General features: G+C 38.4%; 1 protein-coding gene across 6 annotated transcripts in view; it reads right to left on the bottom strand.

The window, feature by feature from the left end:
• Positions 1-299: 299 nt before the first annotated feature.
• Positions 300-22,777, bottom strand: part of JAM2 (junctional adhesion molecule 2) — a 66,292-nt gene continuing 43,814 nt past the window's right edge. The window contains exons 3-10 of one of the 6 annotated variants that reach the window (XR_014244634.1): positions 19,748-19,855; positions 18,176-18,328; positions 15,201-15,403; positions 11,233-11,332; positions 6,905-7,012; positions 3,929-5,925; positions 2,333-2,375; positions 300-398 (exon numbers count right to left, since the gene is read on the bottom strand). Coding sequence is in view for 3 of the 6 variants with exons in the window: in XM_082391970.1 (XP_082248096.1) it covers positions 366-398; positions 2,333-2,375; positions 5,120-5,135; positions 6,905-7,012; positions 11,233-11,332; positions 15,201-15,403; positions 18,176-18,328; positions 19,748-19,855 (764 nt within the window). In the remaining 3 variants the exon portion in view is untranslated. Of the gene's footprint in view, positions 399-2,331; positions 2,376-3,928; positions 6,829-6,904; positions 7,013-11,232; positions 11,333-15,200; positions 15,404-18,175; positions 18,329-19,747; positions 19,856-22,777 lie in introns of those variants that run through there. The other 5 variants (XR_014244635.1, XM_082391970.1, XR_014244636.1 and 2 more) reach the window with 5 other exon arrangements.

A 22,777-nucleotide genomic window follows, 5' to 3' on the forward strand; every position in this document is an offset into this window, starting at 1 on the left:
AGAGGGTGCACACAGCTTATACTTTCATGCTCTGTGGATTAATTTCACAACCAGTATGATATATTTTTAGTAACTTACTCTAGAAGTTACGATATTTAACACTTCACAAGCCCCAGAATATTACAAAGTATTCTGACTCCTTTAACTTTGTCCAGACACAAGAAGCCAGACTGTATTGTAGCTGCTGACAAAACTATTTGTGTAAAATAAAAATTTCAAGTGATGTAGCAGTCATAAAGACTATAATGAAACACCAACTTCACCTCCTCATGTACCTCTTGGCAAATGTAAGACAAAGCAGAGTTTTATAATCTTTTAATAGTGCAACAACTGTGGTTTTGGTGCATCGCAAAGGTGGAATTCTTTTAAATTATAAAGGATTTTGTGTGCTTGAAATCCTAGGAAAAGAAAGAAAAACCAAGTTTAAATATGATGTATTACTTAACGTTTAAAGAAATATAGAAATCTTATGAATACAAAGATACATCCACTATGAGAATCTTGCAGGTACAAACCAGCGTATATATATATATTTTTTTTTAAATCTATTATTTTTTTGATTATCTGAAAAACAAGCTCATCTTTTATTTATTTATTTATTTATGGCTGTGTTGGATCTTCGTTTCGGTGCGAGGGCTTTCTCTAGTTGTGGCAAGCAGGGGCCACTCTTCATCGCAGTGCGCTGGCCTCTCACTATCGCGGCCTCTCTTGTTGCGGAGCACAGGCTCCAGACGCGCAGGCTCAGTAGTTGTGGCTCACGGGCCCATTTGCTCCGCGGCATGTGGGATCTTCCCAGACCAGGGCTCGAACCCGTGTCCCCTGCACCAGCAGGCAGACTCTCAACCACTGCGCCACCAGGGAAGCCCACCAGCGTATATTTAATTAAATCTATTTTACGGGGAATTAAATAATTAAATACCAGGAGACAAATCCTTGAAACTTTGCCTAAAGAGTAAAGATGTAGGAGTGGGAATTAGAACAGGAGAAGTCCTGTTTGCGGGGGGCATGCTACTGGCATCTAGCAGGTAGAGGTCAGGCGCCCCTAAGCATCCTACAACGTACAGGACAACAAAGAATTATGTGACGTTATAAAAAATTCATTATATAAGCCTTAGAAGAAATTGTCATTTCTTATATAAATTGTTATATAAGAAACAGAAGAACGTGTCAGTAGTGCCAATGTTGAGAAACCCGGCTCTAGGGCAGAATTCAAATTGGACACTCTTGCTCTTGGCCGATGAGGGCAACGGAGCGGAAGACAAAGAAAAAGAGCGAAGCTTTTGTTCTTCCGACTCAGCCACCAAGTGTCTCTTCCTGTTTGGTCAGGTGAGATTATTTTACTCCGCACTCAAGGAGCATTTTCTACAAATTATAGGAGCAAATATAGAGTCAACACGTGGCTTGTCTGCTAATTAATGAACAATATGCTTTGGTATTGTAAACCACAAAATAAAATGATTTCCATGATAGATTCTGGAGTAGACAATTTTTTAAATCTTTGGCGGAAAAAACGTCTATGGAATAGTACGTAGGTCTTAAAGGTCAGTGTCCATCAGAGTCACTTAAGTGTTTAAAATACACGCCCCACCCCAAGCTCTACTGAAAGGAAATCTAAGCAAATCCTTGCCACAGAGTACTAAGGAATTCAGGGAAGTAGCGCTCCATTTCTCAAGAAAGGGCTTAGACTTCTAAAAACATCAGGAACCTCCCTTCCCTCACTGTATTGCTGAAAAATAGTCCAGAAGGCTGAATAACCATCCAAAGAGCTACAAAATCTGAGCAATGATGGTATTTACTGCTTCAATGTAGTGCTTACAAATGCAAAAGTACACAAGGGTCCAAGCATCTAAATTATGTTCCCTTAACCATCTGAAATAGATAATTCTTGCATCTTTTCAAGGATTTCTGAAATGTTCCTTTCTGCAAAAGCAGAGGATATTCCATATCCCTAAAATTTCCAAGTGCTTTGAATAACCATAGGAGAGTCCTGGAACCACAGATCTTCTGGAAGTGATCTGCTTGGTCAAGCTGACAAGAATCAAGGTACCTTGGTCCCAGCTTGGCCATTGTAATACTGTGAGAATGTGTGTCCTAATTTCTTCATCTATAAAATGGAGCCAATAATGCCAGATCTAATGATACTAAGGAGGCCGACTAATAATAGAAAACACCATGACAGAAAATAATGGGATGGTAAAGCCCCACTGCTCTACAAATGCTGCTTTCCCAGACAGGGGATGGGAGCTAACATTTATTTAGCTCCTTCTAAAGACCAGCGGTAGACACTAGTACAAGGTATATTAAAAGGGAAATATACTTTAAAAATACTCACATTTTCACTCATTGCAGTGGCTTTAGATGCAGAACTACTCTTCCTGTTTGTGGAACATAAAAGACAGCATTTACTATATTATTGCTTCCAATTCTAAAACATATAACCTCTTTTAGTTAATGTTACCTCCACACATTTTCTCAACAGGAAGATGAACATTTATCTTAGCCAGGTACAAAAGCCCCCAGCAATCCTAACTGAATTTCTTATATTTATAGACAATATTCATAGAGAAAACCATGCAACAAAATATCAGTATGTGTGAAGCCCTTTGTGTCTACTTGTAGCCTAAGGCTAGACACTAACGACTTTTGCGGAATATGCAAACCAGAGACTTACTAACTTTTAACTCAACTCATTGACATTTACTATTTTGAAAGTTTAATCATTATAATCTCAAATTTCATTTTTTCCATGGAAAGAAAGTTTTATGTGGTGACTACGGTTCCAGTTACCTGTTATGGGCTGAACTGTGTCCCCACCAAACATTCACAGGTTCAAGTCCCAACTTCCCAGTACCTCAGAATGTGACTGTATTTAGAGACAGTGTCTTTAAAGAGGTAATTAAATTAAAATGAAGTAATTAGGGTGGGTCCTAATCCAATATGACTGATATCCTTATAAGAACAGGAAATTCAGACATAAACAGGGATGTTTAAACATAAGATCGTGTGAAGACAGGGAGAACACCACCTTTAAGTCAAGGAAAGAGGCCTGGACTTCTAGCCTCCAGAACTATGAGAAAATAAATTTCTGTTGTTTAAGCCACCAGTTGATGGCACTTTTAAGGCAGCCCTAGCAGACTAATACAACATCCAATTCATTGTCCAACAAATTTTGAGGAGCATGGATTTGACAAACGGAAGATGTGTCTAGGAATAAAGATATTGCCTCCCAGATTACTGCCTGGGTTAACAGAGACAGTAATAGGGACTGAATGAAAGAATAATAACCTCCCTCACCCTAGCATTGCCAGCCTTTCTCCATATATAAGATGATGTCTCTCCTCTGTTCATAACCCTCCCTCCAATCACTTTCCATCTTACTCAATAAAAGTGGGAATCCTCACAATTGCCTGGGGTGCGATGGGGGGTTGGCCATACCACCATCAGGCTACCCTGCTTTTCAGAACTCACTCCTGAACTGGCTACCGCTAGTCCTGCTAACTTGGACCTCATCCTGGACTTGCACTGGGATATTATGAGGCTCAGAGACCATCACTGAGGAGCAAGTCTAGGAACAGGAAATCAATGGCATCTCCTTGGTCTTCAAAAGACTTAGGAGATGACAAAGTCACCGAAGCATGGCAGCTAAGAGTAGAGGGGAACGCCCATAGAGTCGAGGTTGGGTCTGCCATTTCCATACATACAAGAAGGACAGGCACAAACCAACTGCAAATTAACTGGAGACTCTGGTGATCTCATCCAGATCTCATGCACCAATGACTCCTAAATTTCTAACTCTAGTTAAGATGTTTCCCCAAACTCCAGATTCATATATGCAGTTACTCACTAATTATCTCTACTTGGCAGTATAATAGGCATCTCAAATATTAAAAAAAATTTCAAAGCACTCCAGACAGACCTCTCTACCTACCTCCACCACCACTCTCAAACATGCTCCTGAAACCCTTCACACTTCAGTAAATGGTAACTTCATCTTTCCCAGAGCCTTGGAGCCATCTTTGGTTTCTCTCTTCTTCTCACAGCCCACATCCAATCAACCAGCAAACCGTTCAAAATATATCCGGAATCCTATCACTTCTCAACATTTCTGACACCGTCACTTTGGGACCAGCCACCATTTTCTCTTGTCTAGATTAGTTAGTAGTTTCCTAACTGTTCTCCCTGCTTCCTCCACCCTCTGTCACCATACAGCTTATTCTCAACAGAGCAGTCAGTGTGAGCTTCTAAGAACTAAATAAGAAGATGCTACCCCTCTGTTCAAGGTCCTCCAATGATGTCCCATCTTACTCAGAACCAAAGCCAAACTACTCACAACTACCTGGAACGGACTCCATGTAATCTGGCCCCCACTACTCTACTTGTGTTCACTCATCTCCTCCCTGCATCGTTCTCACTCTGTTCCAACCGCACTGGTCCCCTTGTTGTTCCGCAGATACTCCAGGCACGCAGAGCTTCGAGATCTTTCCCTTTGTTCTCTCCCCTCTGCTTATCTGCATATCTCAGACGTCCCCTCATCAGTGAGGCCCTCTCTAACCACCTATTTACAAGGGCAATCTCCACTCCTCCCCTGTGCATTCTCTGTTCTCTTACCTGCTTTATCTTTCTCCGTAATACTTATCACAATCTGACATACTGTCGCACTCATGTAATTGTTTACTTTCTGCCTTACTCTACTAGAATGCAAGCTCCGTGGGGCAGAGGGGTTTTTTTGGTCTATTTTATTCACTGCTCTGTTATCAGTCCCTAGGACAGGGTTGGACATATATTTGGTATTCAATTAAATGTAAAAATGACTGTTAGGGAAAAATTTATTTGAACATTTTAAATTTAGCAAAACACAGGAAAAAAAAGTTTTTCAAGAGTACTATGGAAATGCCTACAAAGTCAAATTAGTGACTGTATTTCTTCTCTAGGTAACTAAGCATCATTGACAAGTTGGCATGAGGCATGAGGTAGGATGTGTTCCTTGATGAATTTGAGTCACGGCCCATAGAATTAAACCCACACAAACAACCCAACTTCCCATTTTTGACTTTAAACAGATGATGAACAAAAAAGTAGTTGATATGGGGGAAGGCATGCATTAAGAAAGTATACTTACTGGAAGGAGGTTTCTTCTACAAAAGAACAAGTATATATCATTAATGCAAGAATTAATAGCGTATGATACAGATTCATATAAAAATGAGTTTGAGCTTAATTCCTTTTTCTCAGTTTTGATTCTCACTTGCTGACATTGTATACCTTCTAAATCAAGCGTTGGCAAACTTTTTCTGTAAAGGTCCACATGGCAAATATTTTAGGCTTTGTGGGCAAAGAGGTAAAATTGAGGATATTAAGTAAGTACTTACATAACAAAAGAGAAAACAAATTTTCAAAAATTTTTATCAATGAATTAAAAATATAACAATAATAATCAAAGTGTTGTAATACAGGTCTACTAATTAGAAGAGTGGAATTCTTTGGAGGGATAACATTTCTCTTATTTGGGGGTTCAACGTTAGGGTTCCCTATTACCAAATAGACTGCAATGTTTATATGTAAAAACCATTCTTAGCTCGTGGGCCATAGAAAATCAAGTGGCAGACCAGATTTTGTCCATGGGTCATAGTTTGCCAACCCCTGTCTGAAATGCAAGTTCAAGAGAATGGTTCTCTTAGATAGATTTCCTGCTAGATGAAAACGGGAGTAACATTCTTAGCTAATGAACTAATAATATTCACGTAAAATCTTTAATTAATTCAGTATTTTAAGAAAAACCGTTTACCAAGTCTTTAATAAAAACACTCAGACAGGTATTCTTTGCAGGTAGAGAGAAAAGACAAGAATTTTGAATGAGCAACCTTATCTGTCTGTACTTCCACTGGTGACCAGCAGGGGGACTCAGCCGGATTACATTACACTGGACTGGATAGGAGAACCACACAACAGCTACTATTAATTCACAGAGCAGTTATTCTTAATTATAGGGAATATCCTTGAAACCACATTCATGGATACATTTTACAATACCTATTTATAGGTATTATTACAAACCCCCTTTAAATTTAAGTTTTATTTTGGTATAAGATATTTTTTAAACCTAAATTTCAAAATTAATGTTCCCTATAAAACAGCAGGTCTAAAACTTGTTCATGCTATAAATTTATTATCCTTAAAAATTCTACTTTATACACTATTTTTAGTGGACTTGATGGAGTTCTGCAACTTTGAAGGTCTCAGATAATTTTAAAGACTGGGAGTAAAGAAACGCATTAAGAGAATAAAACATTTAAAAATCTCATCCATTTACATCAAACCTATTGTATCACCAAATGGGAGTTCCAAGAGACCTAAACTTGAAGAATTAAAAACCTCAGAAGCAACTATAATACAATAGGTTTCTAGTTTTTAATTGAACAATTGTCTTCTAAATACAGTTGTGCTAAATTCGACATTCAACATTCCACAGTTCTATACTGATAAAACATTTCACAGATTTATTCCAATGAAATTTCTTATCATAAAACTAGAAATTAATTTTCATCTTGAGATATACAATCCCTTACTTAAAATAAAAGGATCTTAAATACATGTACATGTACTATAAATATCCACCCCCATTGCACATCTCTCGGTATCGCTGCACTATGCCCCTCCCCGGTGCCTCTCACATATTCTGTGATGATTCCTGGAATGCTGCGAAGAGACACCTCTGCCTTTCCTCCCTATGTTCGCCAGGGTGCTTCATGACTCACCTTCGTGTCATCTTGGACATTTTCTACTGCAGGAAAATGAACGAAAAATATTCTCCAGAGTCTGTTAGAACATCTTAGGAGAAACAGTGTCTCAGAAGGAAACTCTATATCCACAAGAAGTTGTCTGGCAAAGAGTGAAATTCACTTACTTGAAAAGTAGCCTTTCCTCTGAGCATAGCACACGCCAAGGCCACAGACAGAAATCACTAAGGCCACAACGACTACAGCTGCTATGATGCCACTTATGTTGAGATCATCTGGAATGCAAAATAAACCAGGCATGAATTCACGTCAAAAAGACGGACCGATGTAGTCATTAAATCAAAAAAGCTCAAAAAACTCCCCTTGGACTTCCCTGGTGGCGCAGTGGTTAAGAATCCGCCTGCCAGTGCAAGGGACACAGGTTCGAGCCCTGGTCCGGGAAGATCCCACATGCTACGGAGCAACTGAGCCCGTGCACCACAACTACTGAGCCTGCGTGACACAACTACTGAAGCCCGCGCGCCTAGAGCCCACGTTCCACAACAAGAGAAGCCACCGCAATGAGAAGCCCGCACACTGCATTGAAGAGTAGCTTCTGCTCGCCGCAACTAGAGAAAGCCTGCGCACAGCAACGAAGACCCAACATAGCCAGAAATAAATTTATTAAAACAAAACAAAAAAAAAGCTCCCCTTTGTAGCTATACCATAAACACAGATAGTTTCATGCTTTTTAAGCCTGTTCCACTAACTCACTTCCACGGACATGGTTCAAAATTGATTGAAAATATTAACAGAGCTAAGTCTTGCAAGAATCTTAAATTTTAAGAAGTTCTATGATCCAGAAATAAAATGTATGGTATTCTCTTGCATGCATTTGGAGATGCAATAATCCATATGATTAAATACCAGATTGGAAGTGAGCTTTGAAGTTCAGTGAGTTCAAGTATTCTACTACAACACTCCCCTCAAATTTCCCTTAAAATTCCTCTACATCGTCATCTGTGTCAATTTCACAAATACGGAAAATTCATTCAGCCCCAAAGAAAGCCCATGCCACTGTTGTTCTATAAAACTAGGTATCAGAAACATCTTCTTTCTTGAATTTATATGGGCTTGTGGTTGGGTGTGTGTACACACGCACACATACACACCCACATATGTATATGCCATTAAACTGTTATCCCATTAAGTTAAAAATGAATTAAACTTCCCAAGGCTTTTTCCTGTTGCTACTAAGTCACCTTTCCTCTAACCCAATATAACTGCATTTTTTGGACCTAACTTTGAAATATCACTACCATGTTACCAACTTGTGAGGTTTTTCCAGTTACTGATTCTGTTGCCCAAGAATTAGATTATTAACCTTCTGAGGTTAATATTTCTGCAACTGGGAACTGCATCAAAAATACATTCAAGTCATTAATAAAATGATAAACATGACTTTGGGAAAGAACTATTTAACAGGCTATTAGACATGTATCTTCATATGACAAAATTTACTAGCATGCTCTGGGTGAGGGATCCAACCATGTGTGAATCCATCTACACATTCAATTTGGGTCACATTTTTCCATCTTGTCCATGAGGATTTCACGAGCCACACTCTTCTGTCATTTAGACACTTCTTATGTATTGATCAATATGCAAATTCCTACATTTTTAAAGGAACAAAGAGTTCTTTTTTTAAAAGCAAGTATTAATTAGCATATGGTTAAATAACTTGGAGAAAATATTAGGTAGCAGTTTCTCAATAGTAATTTTAGATATTTTAAAGCAGTGCACAGTTTGGGAGTGATTTTTAAAGAAATATTATTTGAATGAGTCTGCTTATCATGAAACTTCCTGGTCTTAAATTTTTTTCTTAATGCCAAGTGTTATTAATTTTTCCAGATGCCTCTGAAATATTAACTGATTTTTTTTAAAAAAGGTAACTGGGTCTATCTTTCGAAAGGCTGAGGAATTTGATTAGAATAGGAAACCTTAATTATTGCTTGATATAAACTCAGTTCATATTTGCTTGGGTATTGGGAGGTTGAGATTCATCTATTTATTCACTTGGATAAAAAATAGCAGAGAGGAAAAAAGGAACTCCACAATAATCATAAACTAAGGCAAAATTAAATTAATAACTAAATAAAACTCCTGAGAACCAAACTGCCTACGATTTTCTTTGTAATAGTCAATGATTTGACACCTACAAAGGGTTTAACCTAAGGGCTATAATCACCCTTAGATTGAAATTTTCATTGACAAAAAACTGTCCTGTAGTTTGTCAATGAATCTGACATCTATGAAGGATTCAAGCTAAAGGCAAATTCTAAACAAAAAAACTGTCTTATCCTGTAAGTACTAACTCATGGTATAAACGTTATTTTATTTTCTTCAAAGAAATAGAAGATAGAAGACTTGTAAGTTAGAGGTAAGTTGTGTTCATCCCATTTGTCATTACTGTGAGATTCTGAGCAAGTAATATGCCCACCTTATTATGCCTCACTAAAGAGAAAATGTAATAACGTGTATGAAAATATTGTGTGTTCTTTCTTAAAAAAAAAGCTACAATAAAAGGAGGGTATCATTATTCTAAAATAAAAGGAAAGGGACCAAATGCTAAAATGCTAAGTGTCAGCAGAATTTTCTGGAGTTGTACAATGAAGCAGCCTGGGAATAATCAGCAAACCCATGATTTACTTTCTTTCTGTACTTCAGAAAGGATTTATTTAGAACAGTAAACAGGTTTTGGTTACAAGTTGTTGGTGATAATTCACAAAGAAAACTGGAAATGAGACTTCATGAATTATGTATTTCCAAAGATCTGAATTCCAAACCAAGGATGTAAAACATCGAGGATCAATGGGTGAGCTTTAAACAAAGCAATTCTAACTTTTAAGTCAACTTATACCAGGAAGAATAGATACGTGGAAATCATGTTCAAATTAAAGTGATACTACTAGCAAAACACAGAACTTTAAAGTTTGTTATGTATTTATTCACTGCATGCAAGGAAAAATTTAACTAGTATGTCAAAACCATGACTTCACCTATATTATTTCTTAAGATAAAACTAAATTAGGCACTGAAATTAAACATGATCATTTAAAGAAAAAATAAAATGGGATAGTGAATTTTCTAATAACTCCAAAGCAGCATTGAGAGGGATATTTTCTGATAATTTAAGCAAATGCTTATGTTTGACTTTAAATGTCAACACTTGAGTGAGTTGGGTAGATATGTGTCCCCGAATTTTAAAAAAAAACCTGAAATTCAAACTTACTTGTGGAAATTAGAGTATACTATTGAATATCTTATACTTTAGGATATCCTGAAGTCTAATAAGATTATATTTTCTTTAAAATATCATGCTAAGAGTTAACTGTACACAGACAATATAAATTACTGCCCACGTATCTGCATAGCTCAAGACGCGTTGAAAAAATGAATTTCTGACCCCACAAAGCTGAGGACAAGCTCCTGAAACCTAGGGTGCAGCCCCCTCTGGAGTGACCTTTAACCCCTCGGGTGCCATCTCCAGCTCCTCCCTCTCTATTACACAACCATTTTCAAAACACGGCTTTCATACGAGGACGAATTTAACCAAATTGTTAAAAGTAAAATGAAAAACAATGTTTGCTCTGAAACTCACGTAATCTGAAAAGATAATTGAGCCTGAATTTTACTCGACTCTAAGCAGCTTATTTTGTGTAATATAATATATGGCAGCTATGTTTTATAGCAAACTAGATCCATAACTATATTCAACATGTCTTGGGAGTTCCGTGATGGCCTAGGACTCGGCGCTTTCACTGCCGTGGCCCGGGTTCAGCTCCTGGCTGGGGAACTGAGATCCTGCAAGCCGTGCAGCATGGCCAAAAAAAAAAAAGTCTTTTCGGACAGCCTACTCTGCAATAAGTATAAATATAATAAGTATAAACGTAGTATTTCAGGGGTTTGAAAAAAATTACCAACAATTAAAATAGCCAGTACCTATATAGTGCTCAAAATACACCAGTGCCATTCTAACACTTTTGAATATTAATTATTTTAATCTTCCTAACAACTCTTTGAGGACAGTGTATTATAACTTCAATTTTGGGGAGACTGAGGTACGGAGGTTAATTAACTTGCCCAAGAGCGTGTAGTTAATAAGTGGCAGAGCTGGAATTCAAACCCCCATTCTGAATTCTTGACTCCGAGCAACTTATAGGGCTCTTAGCTTTTGTTTGAAAGAGGATTGCTCAGATAAGCATATTTTAAAATTAATTATTTGAAAAATTCAAAAATCTGTAAAATACAATGATAAATATTCCTGTCTTGCTTGGAAGCTGGATTAAAACAGCATGTTTGCTTTTTGTAACATTATGTCAAACTGATTTTAAACATTCCCTTCCATTTATCCTTCAAATCACTCAGCTCTTACTTACTCCTTGCTCCTTCCACCCCCAAATATTTGCACGTACTAATTGCAAACCATTTGTTCCTCCCAATATTTCATGCTTACCTACTTGCATTCGTTTCCCAGGACACCTGCGATGTCCAACAGAATTACGGGCTTCGCAGGAATATTCTCCACTGTCCAGTTTTGAAACAGTATTAAATTGCTATTTGTAGAAGAAAAAAATACATATTTATTTAAGCAATAAATCTATCAGTAGACTCCCAAAAGAACTGTGTTCCTTAAATTTACCATTAAGTTGGTCTTCCCTTTTCAGTGACTTAGGACTTTATAAATTTTTTTTTTAATTTTATTTTTGGCTGCAGTGGGTCTTCGTTACGGCACGCAGGCTTTCTCTAGTTGAGGCAAATGGGAGCTACTCTTCTCTGCAGTGCGCAGGCTTCTCATTGCGGTGGCTTCTCTTCTTGCGGAGCATGGGCTCTAGTCGAGTGGGCTTCAGTACTTGTGGCTCGCGGGCTCTAGAGCACAGGCTCAGTAGTTGTGGCGCACGGGCTTCGTTGCTCTGCGGCATGTGGGATCTTCCCGGACCAGGGATCAAACCCGTGACTCCTGCACTGGCAGGCAAATTCCCAACCACTGCGCCACCAGGGAAGTCCCTAGGACTTTATATCTTTACAGTGAATTCAGAAATCTGCCATGTCTTCAAGGAGTAATTAGCTAGGCCTCTGTTTAATTTGACAGAGAAAGACTTAAATATATACAGGAAGTGTCTTTTTTAGTGTGTGATACTGAAAAAGTAGTACAGTTAGGAAGACAGTGGGCATTTTTTAAAGTTTACAGCACATGGTAGTATTAAGTACTGTAGGTAGTTCTAAGTCCTAGGAAACACCATTTATAAATAAAGGCCTCCTTGGCCTTAAAGGCAGTTTTCTAAGTCACAAATGAGTTCACTGCAGCAGCAAACAATGAACACTTCCTCTAAAGAGCCAGAGTTACTACCAGGAAGTAGCACAGGGCCTAGGAAAGTCTTGATGTCATTTATAGGATTACAAATTCTATCAGTTGTAGAATTTGTGAAAATTATGAAAAGATAAAGTCCAACCAACCCTTGTTCTGTCTACTCTGTGCCAAAGCAAATGAAAGGCAAGACTCTGATGTAACAGGCTTCACAGTAGTTTAGCACCTTGGAGAATTTCAGGAAGGAAGGAAAGAGGGAAGGAAGGAAGAAAGAAGGAAGGGAGGCAGGCGGGCAGACAGGAGGAAAGAAACAATGGGTAGATAGATGGATAGAAGGAGAGAAGTTGGTTAGGTAGTTAGTAGGAGGGAGGGAATTCAGTGTGTTCTGGACACCTTCAAGGATCCTGCCAGGACCTAAGGAGGGGGAGAGGGGTGCTCGGACCCATTCTTTCAGTATCCTCCTGTCACACCTGGTACCACAGTGGTCACTGCTGACTGCATCCAAGAGAGGCCATGAACCTCCAAGGAGCACCTCATTGTCTTGTATCCTCATGTAATATATGTGCCTAAAAACAGCCAGGGTTTTGATCTATTGAAGGCCTTTTCCTCTCTTTTCCCTACCCACTACCCATATACCTCTTCTTTCTGTATCCTTCAACATGGTGCGATAGAAAGCTTTCCCTTGTGTATTCTCACTTTACGGAATCATCAGTCCCAAGAACCAGACTCCTTTAAAGATGTTCACCATGAACTCAAAGCCAAGGTTATGTATAAACAGTAAGTTAGACTAACACCGAAAATGATCTTCCAGGATATTAAAACTGGTGATTAAAAGGAAGCCCTTGTATTCCATACACTGGAGTCTTTGTTTTGCTCATTTTTCAGAAAATAACCCATCCTGGTTCTGCCCTGGTGCACCCCTTTGACACCACAGATATTTCAAGGTTTGAGCTGAGGAAAGTGAATCTGTATCTTTTCAGACTTGCCTTGGGGCTTTTCATCACCTGCTCTGAGAAAAAATAAATTTGAAAAGTAAATATAGCCAAGTGTGACAGCAGGTTTTCTGCCCAATTTCTCAGCGTAAAATCACTCGGACCTGCTGACTGAGCCTGCTGACGCTGAAAGGGCCAGAGCGTCCCTTCCTTGGGGAGTAGCCATATCAATCCACTGATATGTTTATCTTTCAGTCACTTTATCAATATGCTTTATTACTTACCAGAGGATCTACTTTTTAAATGTTATCGTGCACTTGTAGACTGAAGGGATGAAAGGAAATACTATACCTCCTCTAAAAATTTATTAAAATTTTTATTACCATGCCTTTAAGATTCTTTTGATAATGGTTGTGATAGTAATTCTGGCTTGCTGGAAATGCAGCATTTTTAAACTGACATATTACTTTGAATAAAAAAAAAAAAAGCTTCAAATTTAATTGTCTTTTTTTACTCCCATCTCTACCCTAAAAAGTCAGAGACAAAAACAGTAAAAATACTTTTATTTGTAAATGTCATTAACTTTAAAGATCTTATTTACAGATTTCCAACAGGATTCCTTAGAAAGGCTTTTCAATCGATCAGACAATCTGGACTAAATCTAAAGTAATAGATACTCAAGTCACAAAGTCAATTGTTGACGAGCTAGTCATGGAAGAGTTTAATGACACAGACATCCTATCATAGGTTGGCAAGAGTCACTATTCTCACATGGCTGGTACTGAGGTCAGGGCATCCCCAAGAGAGTTTTCTATTTTTAAAAAATTTTTTTCAAAGTATAGTTGATTTACAATGTTGTGTTAGTTTCTGGTGTTCAGTTATACATACATGTATATCTCTATTCTTTTTCAGAATCTTTTCCCTTATGGTTGATTACAAGATATTGAATATAGTTCTCTGCACTACACAGTAGGACCTTCTTGTTTACCTTTTTTTAAAAAAATTTATTTATTTATTAATTTTTGGCTGCATTGGGTCTTCATTGCTGCGTGCAAGCTTTCTTTGGTTGCGGCGAGCGGGGGCTACTCTTTGTTGCGGCGCGCGGGCTTCTCATTGCAGTGGCTTCTCTTGTTGCGGAGCACTGGCTCTAGGCGTGCGGGCTTCAGTAGTTGCGGCACGCGGGCTCTAGGGTACAGGCTCAGTAGTTGCGGTGCGTGGGCTTAGTTGCTCTGCAGCATGTGGGATCTTCCTGGACCAGGGCTCGAACCCGTGTCCCCTGCATTGGCAAGCGGATTCTTAACCACTGTGCCACCAGGGAAGCCCTGTATCACATTTTAGATTCCACAGATAAGTGATGTCATATGATATTTGTCTTTCTCTGTCCGACTTATTATGATAATCTCTAGGTCCATCCATGTTGCTGCAAATGGCATTATTTCATTCTTTTATATATAAATACAAAAGAATGAAATATATGCGATATATATGTGTGTGTGTGTATATATATGTGTGTATGTGTGTGTGTGTGTGTGTGTGTGTGTATATATATATATATATATATATATATATATATATATATATACAGCACATCTTTTTTATCCTTTCATCTGTCAATGGACACTTAGGTTGCTTCTATGTCTTGGTTATTGTAAATAGTGCTGCTATGAACATTCAGGTGCATGTATCTTTTTAAATTAGTTTTCTCTGGATATATGTCCAGTAGTGGGACTGCAGGATCATATGATAGCTCTATTTTTAGTTTTTTAAGGAACCTCTATACTGTTTTCCATAGTGGCTGCATCAGTTTACATTCCCACCAACAGTGTAGGAGGGTCCCCTTTCCAAGGGAGTTTTCATGCATTTCCCTGATATAATAAATATGAGACTGCACCTAGTACCTTTCCAGGCCTGATCCATCATCATGACTCCATCTTGGCCTGCATCAGGCCCCTGGTGCAGACCTTTTTGTGTCCAACTCCCTAGTTCTCTGTTTTGTCTTCTCCTCTCCTGTGGCAGCCTTTTCCATCACTTCTCTGTGTCAGTGCCACCATCTTTCCTGCTACCCTTTCCTCTCTCTACTTAACGAGCAATGGTATCAGCCCTCTACTCTCCATTATTTTAGTTCTAATATTTTTTTTTCCAAATGCAAGACAGTTATTAGGCCAATGCTTGAAATGACCTTACCAGAGTTCCAGATTTCGTATTCATTGTGTATGAGCTGTTGGCACTTGGAGAGCCAAGTTTTGGATTCTCTAGCAAACGGATGCCATCCTTAAACCACGTGTATTCAGGAGCCGGGTTGCCTTCTTTGTCTTGACATCGCAACTCCACCACAGTTCCACGCAGTGCCGAACTGGGTACTTCACATGATGGAACTGCCGGAGCCACTGGAGGATGGAAGTCAAATGGCACTGGTTATTTACAAGCTAAATGAGGATTTTAACAGCCAGCTAAAGATGGATTTATTGGACACCTGTGACAGAGACTGGCTACTTGTTCAAGAGACCCACTTCCTTTCTTCACAGGCACACAGCTAGACCACATTTGCCAGCCCCCTTGTAGCCAGATGGGATCACATGCATGAGTTCTGACCAATGGAATCTGGGGAAAAGTCATATATGCTATTCCCATGCCTGATCCATAAAAGCTTCCTGTATGATTCTCCATCCGTTCCCTCCCCCTCCCCCTCCCACTACCAAGGAGGTGTCAATACCCATGGTGACCTCGAAAGCTATGTATCAAAGATGTCACGCTTACATTAGCTTGGGTCCCTACTGATTTCATTAAGTAGGGCAATACAGTTCCACCACTGCTATCTCTGTCTCCAGTTATTTAGACTTTACTTACATGAGAAAGAAACTTCCATTATGTAAGCCACTCACTGAGAGTTCAGGGCTTACCTGTTACACTTGCAAACACTACATTAGCTACTACAGCAGCTATTCTTTTCTAGATAAACAATTTCTACTTTTCCTCTCATCAATGATTTTAATGTATTATTATCAACTATGTTCAAACAAAGTCAAACCTGAGTATATTTTCAGGATCAGTACTCAAACTAAAATCCCATTCAGGCCAAGATAGAGAATACCTGAATTAAGGTTATTCTGGTCCCAGGGATTTGTAAAGTAAACCAGACTTTACTTAAATCCAGGAAAACCCAGAACTGTCTGTGTAGGCAGAGTTCTAACATGGTCCCCCAAGTTCCCCGGCCCTGGTGTATGTACATGTTCTCTCAGTTATTCAGTCAAACACGAATGTAGCTACTACTCTGAAGGGATTTTAGAGATGTAATTAAGGTCCCAAATCTCTTGTCTTTAAGGTAGGGGAAATTATTTAGATGGGTCTGCCCTAATGACATGACCTCTTTTTTTTTTTTGATGTTTTAAAAATTTATTTATTTGTTTACTTATTTAGGCTGCACCGGGTCTTGTGGCATGCAGGATCTTTGTTGCGGCCTGTGGACTTCTTAGTTGTGGGCGTGCATGTGGGATCTAGTTCGCCGACCAGGAATCAAACCCATGCCCCCTGCATTGGAAGCGTGGAGTCTTACCCACTGGACCACCAGGGAAGTCCCCACATGACCTCTTTAAAAGCAGTTTTCTCTGGTTGGTCACAGAAGGGAAATTCAGAGATTCAAAACACAAGAAGGATTCAACATGCTTTTGTCGGGTTGTAGATAGAGAGGCCCCATGGCAAGGAATGTGGTGGCTCTAGGAACTGAGCGTGGCCTCCAGCTGATAGCCAGCATGGAAAGGGGACCTCAGTTCTACAACCATAAGGAACTGAAATCTGCCAACAAGAATAAATGAGCTTGATGGCAGATTTGCTTCCAGAGCCTCCAGTCAAGAATTGAGCCCAGCTGACTCCTTGATCTCAGCCTTGTGATATCCTGGGCAGAGAACCCAGCCACATTGTGCTGAGCTTCTGATCTACAGAACCGTGAGCTAATAAATGGGTGGTTGTTTTAAGCTGCTAAGTTTGTGATCATTTGGTATGTAGCAGAAGACTAATACACCAGCTGAATCTCCTGCAAGGTTTTCTGAATGAAATTTCTTCTGTAACAGTAAGTACATCATTAGAATTTTAGAAAGAGCCTGGACTATATAGAAAAAGGAAGAGGAGTTGTTTTATTCTCTTTGCTTAGTAGTTTATAGTAACATCTGTGGAGAAGAACTGATCATTTCCTCACCAGTTGTCATCATGAGCAGTTGCTATCTATCAGTGAGTCTTAGAGTAACTAAATATATTGGCTTTGAAGTTAACCCCATCTGGATCCAAATCCTGGTCCAGATATTTACTAGCTCTGCAGCCTTAGGAAAATCACTTAGCACCTATCTCCTCATCTGTAAAAATCAGGTTGTTAGTAAAGATTAAGTAAAATTACACATGTGAAAGAGCCTAATGCATACTAGCTGCATAATAAATGCTAATTTCCTTTCTTTACCAAAATAACTTCTATACTTCCCCAGCCTACATTTTTAAAAAAATTTATTTTATTGAAGTATAGTTGATTTATAATGTTGTGTTAATTTCTGCCGTACAGCAAAGTGATTCAGTTATACATATATATACATTGGTTTTCATATTCTTTTCCATTATGGTTTATCACAGGATATTAAATATAGTTCCCTGTGCTATACAGTAGGACTTTGTTGTTTATTCATTCTATATATATAATAGCTTGCATCTCCTAATCCCAATACTTTTTTGGTTTTATTGCTTTTCTATCATCTCATTTGAGACTATTTTATATGGTAAGAGAATTACTACCTATGCTGAAAGTGATTGAAAAATAAACTCTCGATAAAGCAGAAACTAACACACCATTGTGAAGCAATTATACTCCAATAAAGATGTTAAAAAATAAATAAATAAATAAACTCTTGGGGAAAATGCTTCTATGTACAGTGGAGGACCATTAAGGTTTACCTCAATCTTAAGTGAAAAGAGATTTTGTCATAATAAGTTAGTAACAGTAAAATTTCAGCAGCCAACGAGGTGAAAAGGAGTAACAGCCAAGATTTTCCAGGAACAGCGGTGCTGGTGGTCCACCTTTATAACTTTACTCTCTGGGGCCCTGAGTTGCCTCATTGCTCCAGGGTTGGATGATGGGGATGAGAGTGGGAACAGTAATCACACAGAGACAAGTACATCACCTAATACTTCTAGAGTGAGTGTATCCTCTTCCAGGTTTTGACCTTGTTCAGATGGGGCACTAACTTCACAACGATATTTCCCGGCATCATTTCTCGTAACATTTTTGATCCGTATGCTGAAATCTATCATCTCAGCTCGATCTTTAAAATCTCCTTTTAGAAAAAGAGGACAATGATGTTAATAATGATATAATAACTTTCTATACACTACCTTTCTCTAGTCACTTCATTCAGTAACCACTGCATTTATTTTCCTATTAATAAACTCAATTTAAAAAGTATATATGAGGGCTGCTCTTTCAAATTTCTATTTCTTTTTTAGAATGTCATGCTGTTCACAAAAGAACACTCAGTTCCGTATTCCCATATTTTATTTTAAAGAATTCAACCCTCATTCCTGCCTCATCCCCTTTCTAGTATGCTAGAATAAATAGATTCACATCTTCAAAAGATACTGGAAAGCCTAGTTTAACTAGCTGGAACAGTAACTTTATGTGTGGTGGCTTGCATGATACTGCCACAAAAAAGAAGGTGAGGGGGTCTTTAAAAACATTCTTTGGATTAGTTTTTGATAGTAATTTGTGCGGAATTAAAATAGTGTTTTGTATCACGTTAGATTAGCATTACAGAAAATTCAAGTAAAGACAGCTGTGCTATTAGGCCTCTGATGCCCGTAATCCTATCTTAACAGGTAAGAACCAGAGGGATATTTTAAATTTTCTATGAACTTTAAACATTTGCTCACTTGTTTAATTCTTTAAAATTAAAGTAAAACTTATTTTAAAATAATAACCTGTTTATTATACTTAAGTTGTATTTCCAACTTTTAAAATAATTATAATGGAAAATTTCAAGCATGCACAAAATTAGAGAGTATAGTAAAATGAACCTCAACAAACCATCACCCAACTGTAATTTTAATTAATGCTAGGCCTGTCTTACTACATCTGTACCTTTAACCACTGGATTATTTTGAACTAAGTCCCAGACATCGTTGCATTTTATCTATCATTACCAATACTTTAAATTAAAAGCTCACTATATATTCAACAAGAAGGGTAGGGAGTATAAAGAAATGTATAACAATAAAAAATGTAAAAAAGAAAGCACTGGATAAGGGTAGCTGTATTTACCTTCCCCTAAGTCTTAACTCCCTAAACTTCTCAGTGATGGCCTTGCTTTCTCAATGGTGATATGGAAAAAGGGTAAAGTTACTACAATCGAGCAGTGACCCTCCATCCCAACCCCACACCATCTTTTCTTCCTTTCTCTCAAGTGTTTAATCTACTGGGCCAGCAAGAACAATTGCATCTTACATCCTCTAGAAGTGAGGTGAGAAATGAGGGGTCCAGGGCCTCCATGGAGTTCATGCATGGAGGTGAATTTCTTCTGTTCTCTGTCCTCTGTTTTTGCGGTTGTTGTGTTTTGGGTCTCAGTCTCTACTGGTTTCATCTCACACTTACAGAAACACATTCTCAGTCATCAGCCATGTCCTGCCCTCATTGGTTAATTAAAGGACCTGGGGTATTTGGTGCTCTCTTGCTCTCACCTTATCGAGTCCCAGCATCTTACCTTGAAGAGCCTGTTGATAGTAGACAAAGGAGACACTGTGCCCCAGTTTCTTCCACTCCAATCTGGAGGAACTGGTCTTCTTTGGGTATTTACAGGCTAAAATAACCTCTAGGAACAAAAACAAAAATACTTTTTAAAAAAATTGTCCCTCTGAAATAATCTTTTAGTTAATTAATAAATTTTTAACATCCTTAAATTATTCTTTTATCCATTCATTCATTTATTTATTCATAAATTTCCTCAACAGGTACCATGTTGGCTTAATTCAAAGATGAATTGAAAGCATTACGATTATTTCGCAAAATAATTTTGTGACACTATGCTACTTTCCCTAGTTCTTGAGCCTCAGTTGTCATCTGTAAAATAAGATAGTATCTCATAGAGTTGTTGAGTCTTCATATACAATAATATATGCAAAGCACACATGCCTGGACAAAGTAAGTCTTTAAAAATGGCAGCTATGATTAACTATTTATCCTTTTCTTCCCCATCTATCTCAGTCTTCAAGGAGTTTACAGTCTGGTAGAAGAGACAAATAAGACAGTGTAATTTCAGTCCAAGGTGATGAGTGCCAGGATGGAGGTAAATAGTGGATGCTTCACACCTACTGCCTAAGAAAGGCACTTATGGGCTTCCCTGGTGGCGCAGTGGTTGAGAATCTGCCTGCCAATGCAGGGGACACGGGTTCGAGCCCTGGTCTGGGAAGATCCCACATGCCACGGAGCGGCTGGGCCCGTGAGCCACAATTACTGAGCCTGCGCGTCTGGAGCCTGTGCTCTGCAACAAGAGAGGCCGCGATGGTGAAGAGGCCCGCACACCGCGATGAGGAGTGGCCCCCGCTTGCTGCAACTAGAGAAAGCCCTCGCACAGAAACGAAGACCCAACACAGCCAAAAATAAATAAATAAATAAAATATTAAAAAAAAAAGAAAGGCACTTAGCCCAGCCCAGGCCATGCTATGGAACCCCAAATGGTCCCTCAACACGCTGCATTCTCACTCAGATCCCTTTTTGATAACCTTCTCTGAAAATACATTAATACACACCCAATATGGTCTCCTAATAAATCATTGACTCCTACCCCTCACCTCAATCCAGAAAAATTATTCAAAGATTTAATCTTGGCATCAGGTTTAACCGCCTCAATGTAGCTCACTAAGGTTACTTTACCACGGGGAATTTACTGCACTTATGTCATTAAAGAATTCCTGGAACTACCCAAGGTGCCCCCTCTTTTAACTGTCCAAACAAGATGACGGACGGAAGAAAAACCCAGGGCCTGCCTGCCAACTGCTTCAAGCTGCCAAATGGAAACCTCTAGTTCTAACTATTTTTTAAAGTATGTTTCAGCCAGCTCTCCAGAGTGTCAACTTCATATTTTTTTAAGTTTTTATTTTATATTGGAATATAGTTGATTTACAATGTTGCGTTAGTTTCAGGTGTACTGCAAAGTGATTCAGTTATACATATACATATATCCATTCTTTTTCAGATTCTTTTCCCATATAGGTTATTACAGAGTACTGAGCAGAGTTCCCTCAACTTCATATTTCTGAAACTTTTTTTCCTCCACAATGCATACAGTTTGACCTAAAAAACAAAGCATCTTTGACTAGAAGAGAAACTATGGTAAAATCCTTCTCATACCTCTGATTTTGATGTTAAGCAGACTTAATGCCGTTAAAAAAAAAATAATTCAGGATATTACATGACATGGTAGATTAGAAAGCAATACTTATAATATTTATCCCAGGTTTTATTAAAAGTATACACATAGATATGGATAAAAAGCCTGTATAAATATGTATGAAAATATTAACCCAGTGATGATTTCTGTGTGACAGAATTATGATTTTTCTGTTAAAATGTAGTTTCTAATTTTTTTTTTAGTTCCACACACATTGCTAGAAATATAGAAATAGAATAACAGGTAATGGAAGATAGAAAGTAGGATAGAGAAAAGAAAGACAAGGAAAAAAAAAATCTAAAAGTTGTTTTTAAGGATACCTAGTTTTAAAAACAGGTTTTATGTTACAAACAGACATCATTTTACAGACATGTTTACAATTACGCTACACAGACAAATGTGTGCCGAGGGACTTGTCTGAGGAAACGTGGTTCTGTTCTGTTATTACGGAGAATGGGTGGTGGCCTTCCGGAGTCTTGAGTTTTAGATAGGTTTCCTTCCCGTATTTTGTTGAGTTTCCAACAATTAAACACACACCCACACTCATTTTTAGCTCACACTCCTAGGTCTTAGGAATAAATTTACACTCAAATAATCATATTGTTTCACATATTTAACTGGACACACACACACACACACACACACACACACGCTCCTTTTGGTCAGTTCTTCCTGATTTCTATACTCATTACTCTGTGGAAAACCTCTGCAGAAATTATGTTAAAAATGTAACCAATGGTTTTCTTAAGTGAAGTGACTTCACTCCAGCCTCAACCTCATTGACCATATAAAATGTGGAGAAATGGTCTATGCAATTTGTCCAAAATATATTGAGTATTTACTGTGTGTCCGGCATTGTTCTTGAGCTATAGCAGTGAGCAAAACAAAGATCCCTTCCCTTTGGGATCTTACAGTTTGCAGGGGGTCAGACACACAAGAAATACCACGAAGTGAATTATACAGTATGTTAAGAGGTCATGAGTGCTATGAAAATAAGAGTAGATCAGAGTACAGGAAGTTTGGGAATCTGGGGATTGGGGGTGCAGTTTTAAAAAATAGAGCAGTCGGAGTTCACCTCATTTAGAAGGTGATATTTAACCAAAGACTTAAAAGAGGGAATTTGAATTTTTGAATTTCCTGGAATCTGAATTTCGCCTTGTGGTTCTTTGGGAGTGTTCCAAGCAGGGGAACACCTTGACCTCCAAAACTGTGAGAAACAGTAAATCTACTAGAATCACGAGGCCAACATCTGAGGATAAAGAACTAAGTGAACTGAGAAGCTAACTACCATGAACTCTCCTCTCTCTTTTCAGCCAAAATTCAACATCCGTGGCCAGCATAATT

This window comes from Balaenoptera borealis (genome assembly GCF_965194805.1).
Source record: "Balaenoptera borealis genome assembly, chromosome: 5".
In the NCBI taxonomy this organism is placed as follows: domain Eukaryota; kingdom Metazoa; phylum Chordata; class Mammalia; order Artiodactyla; family Balaenopteridae; genus Balaenoptera; species Balaenoptera borealis.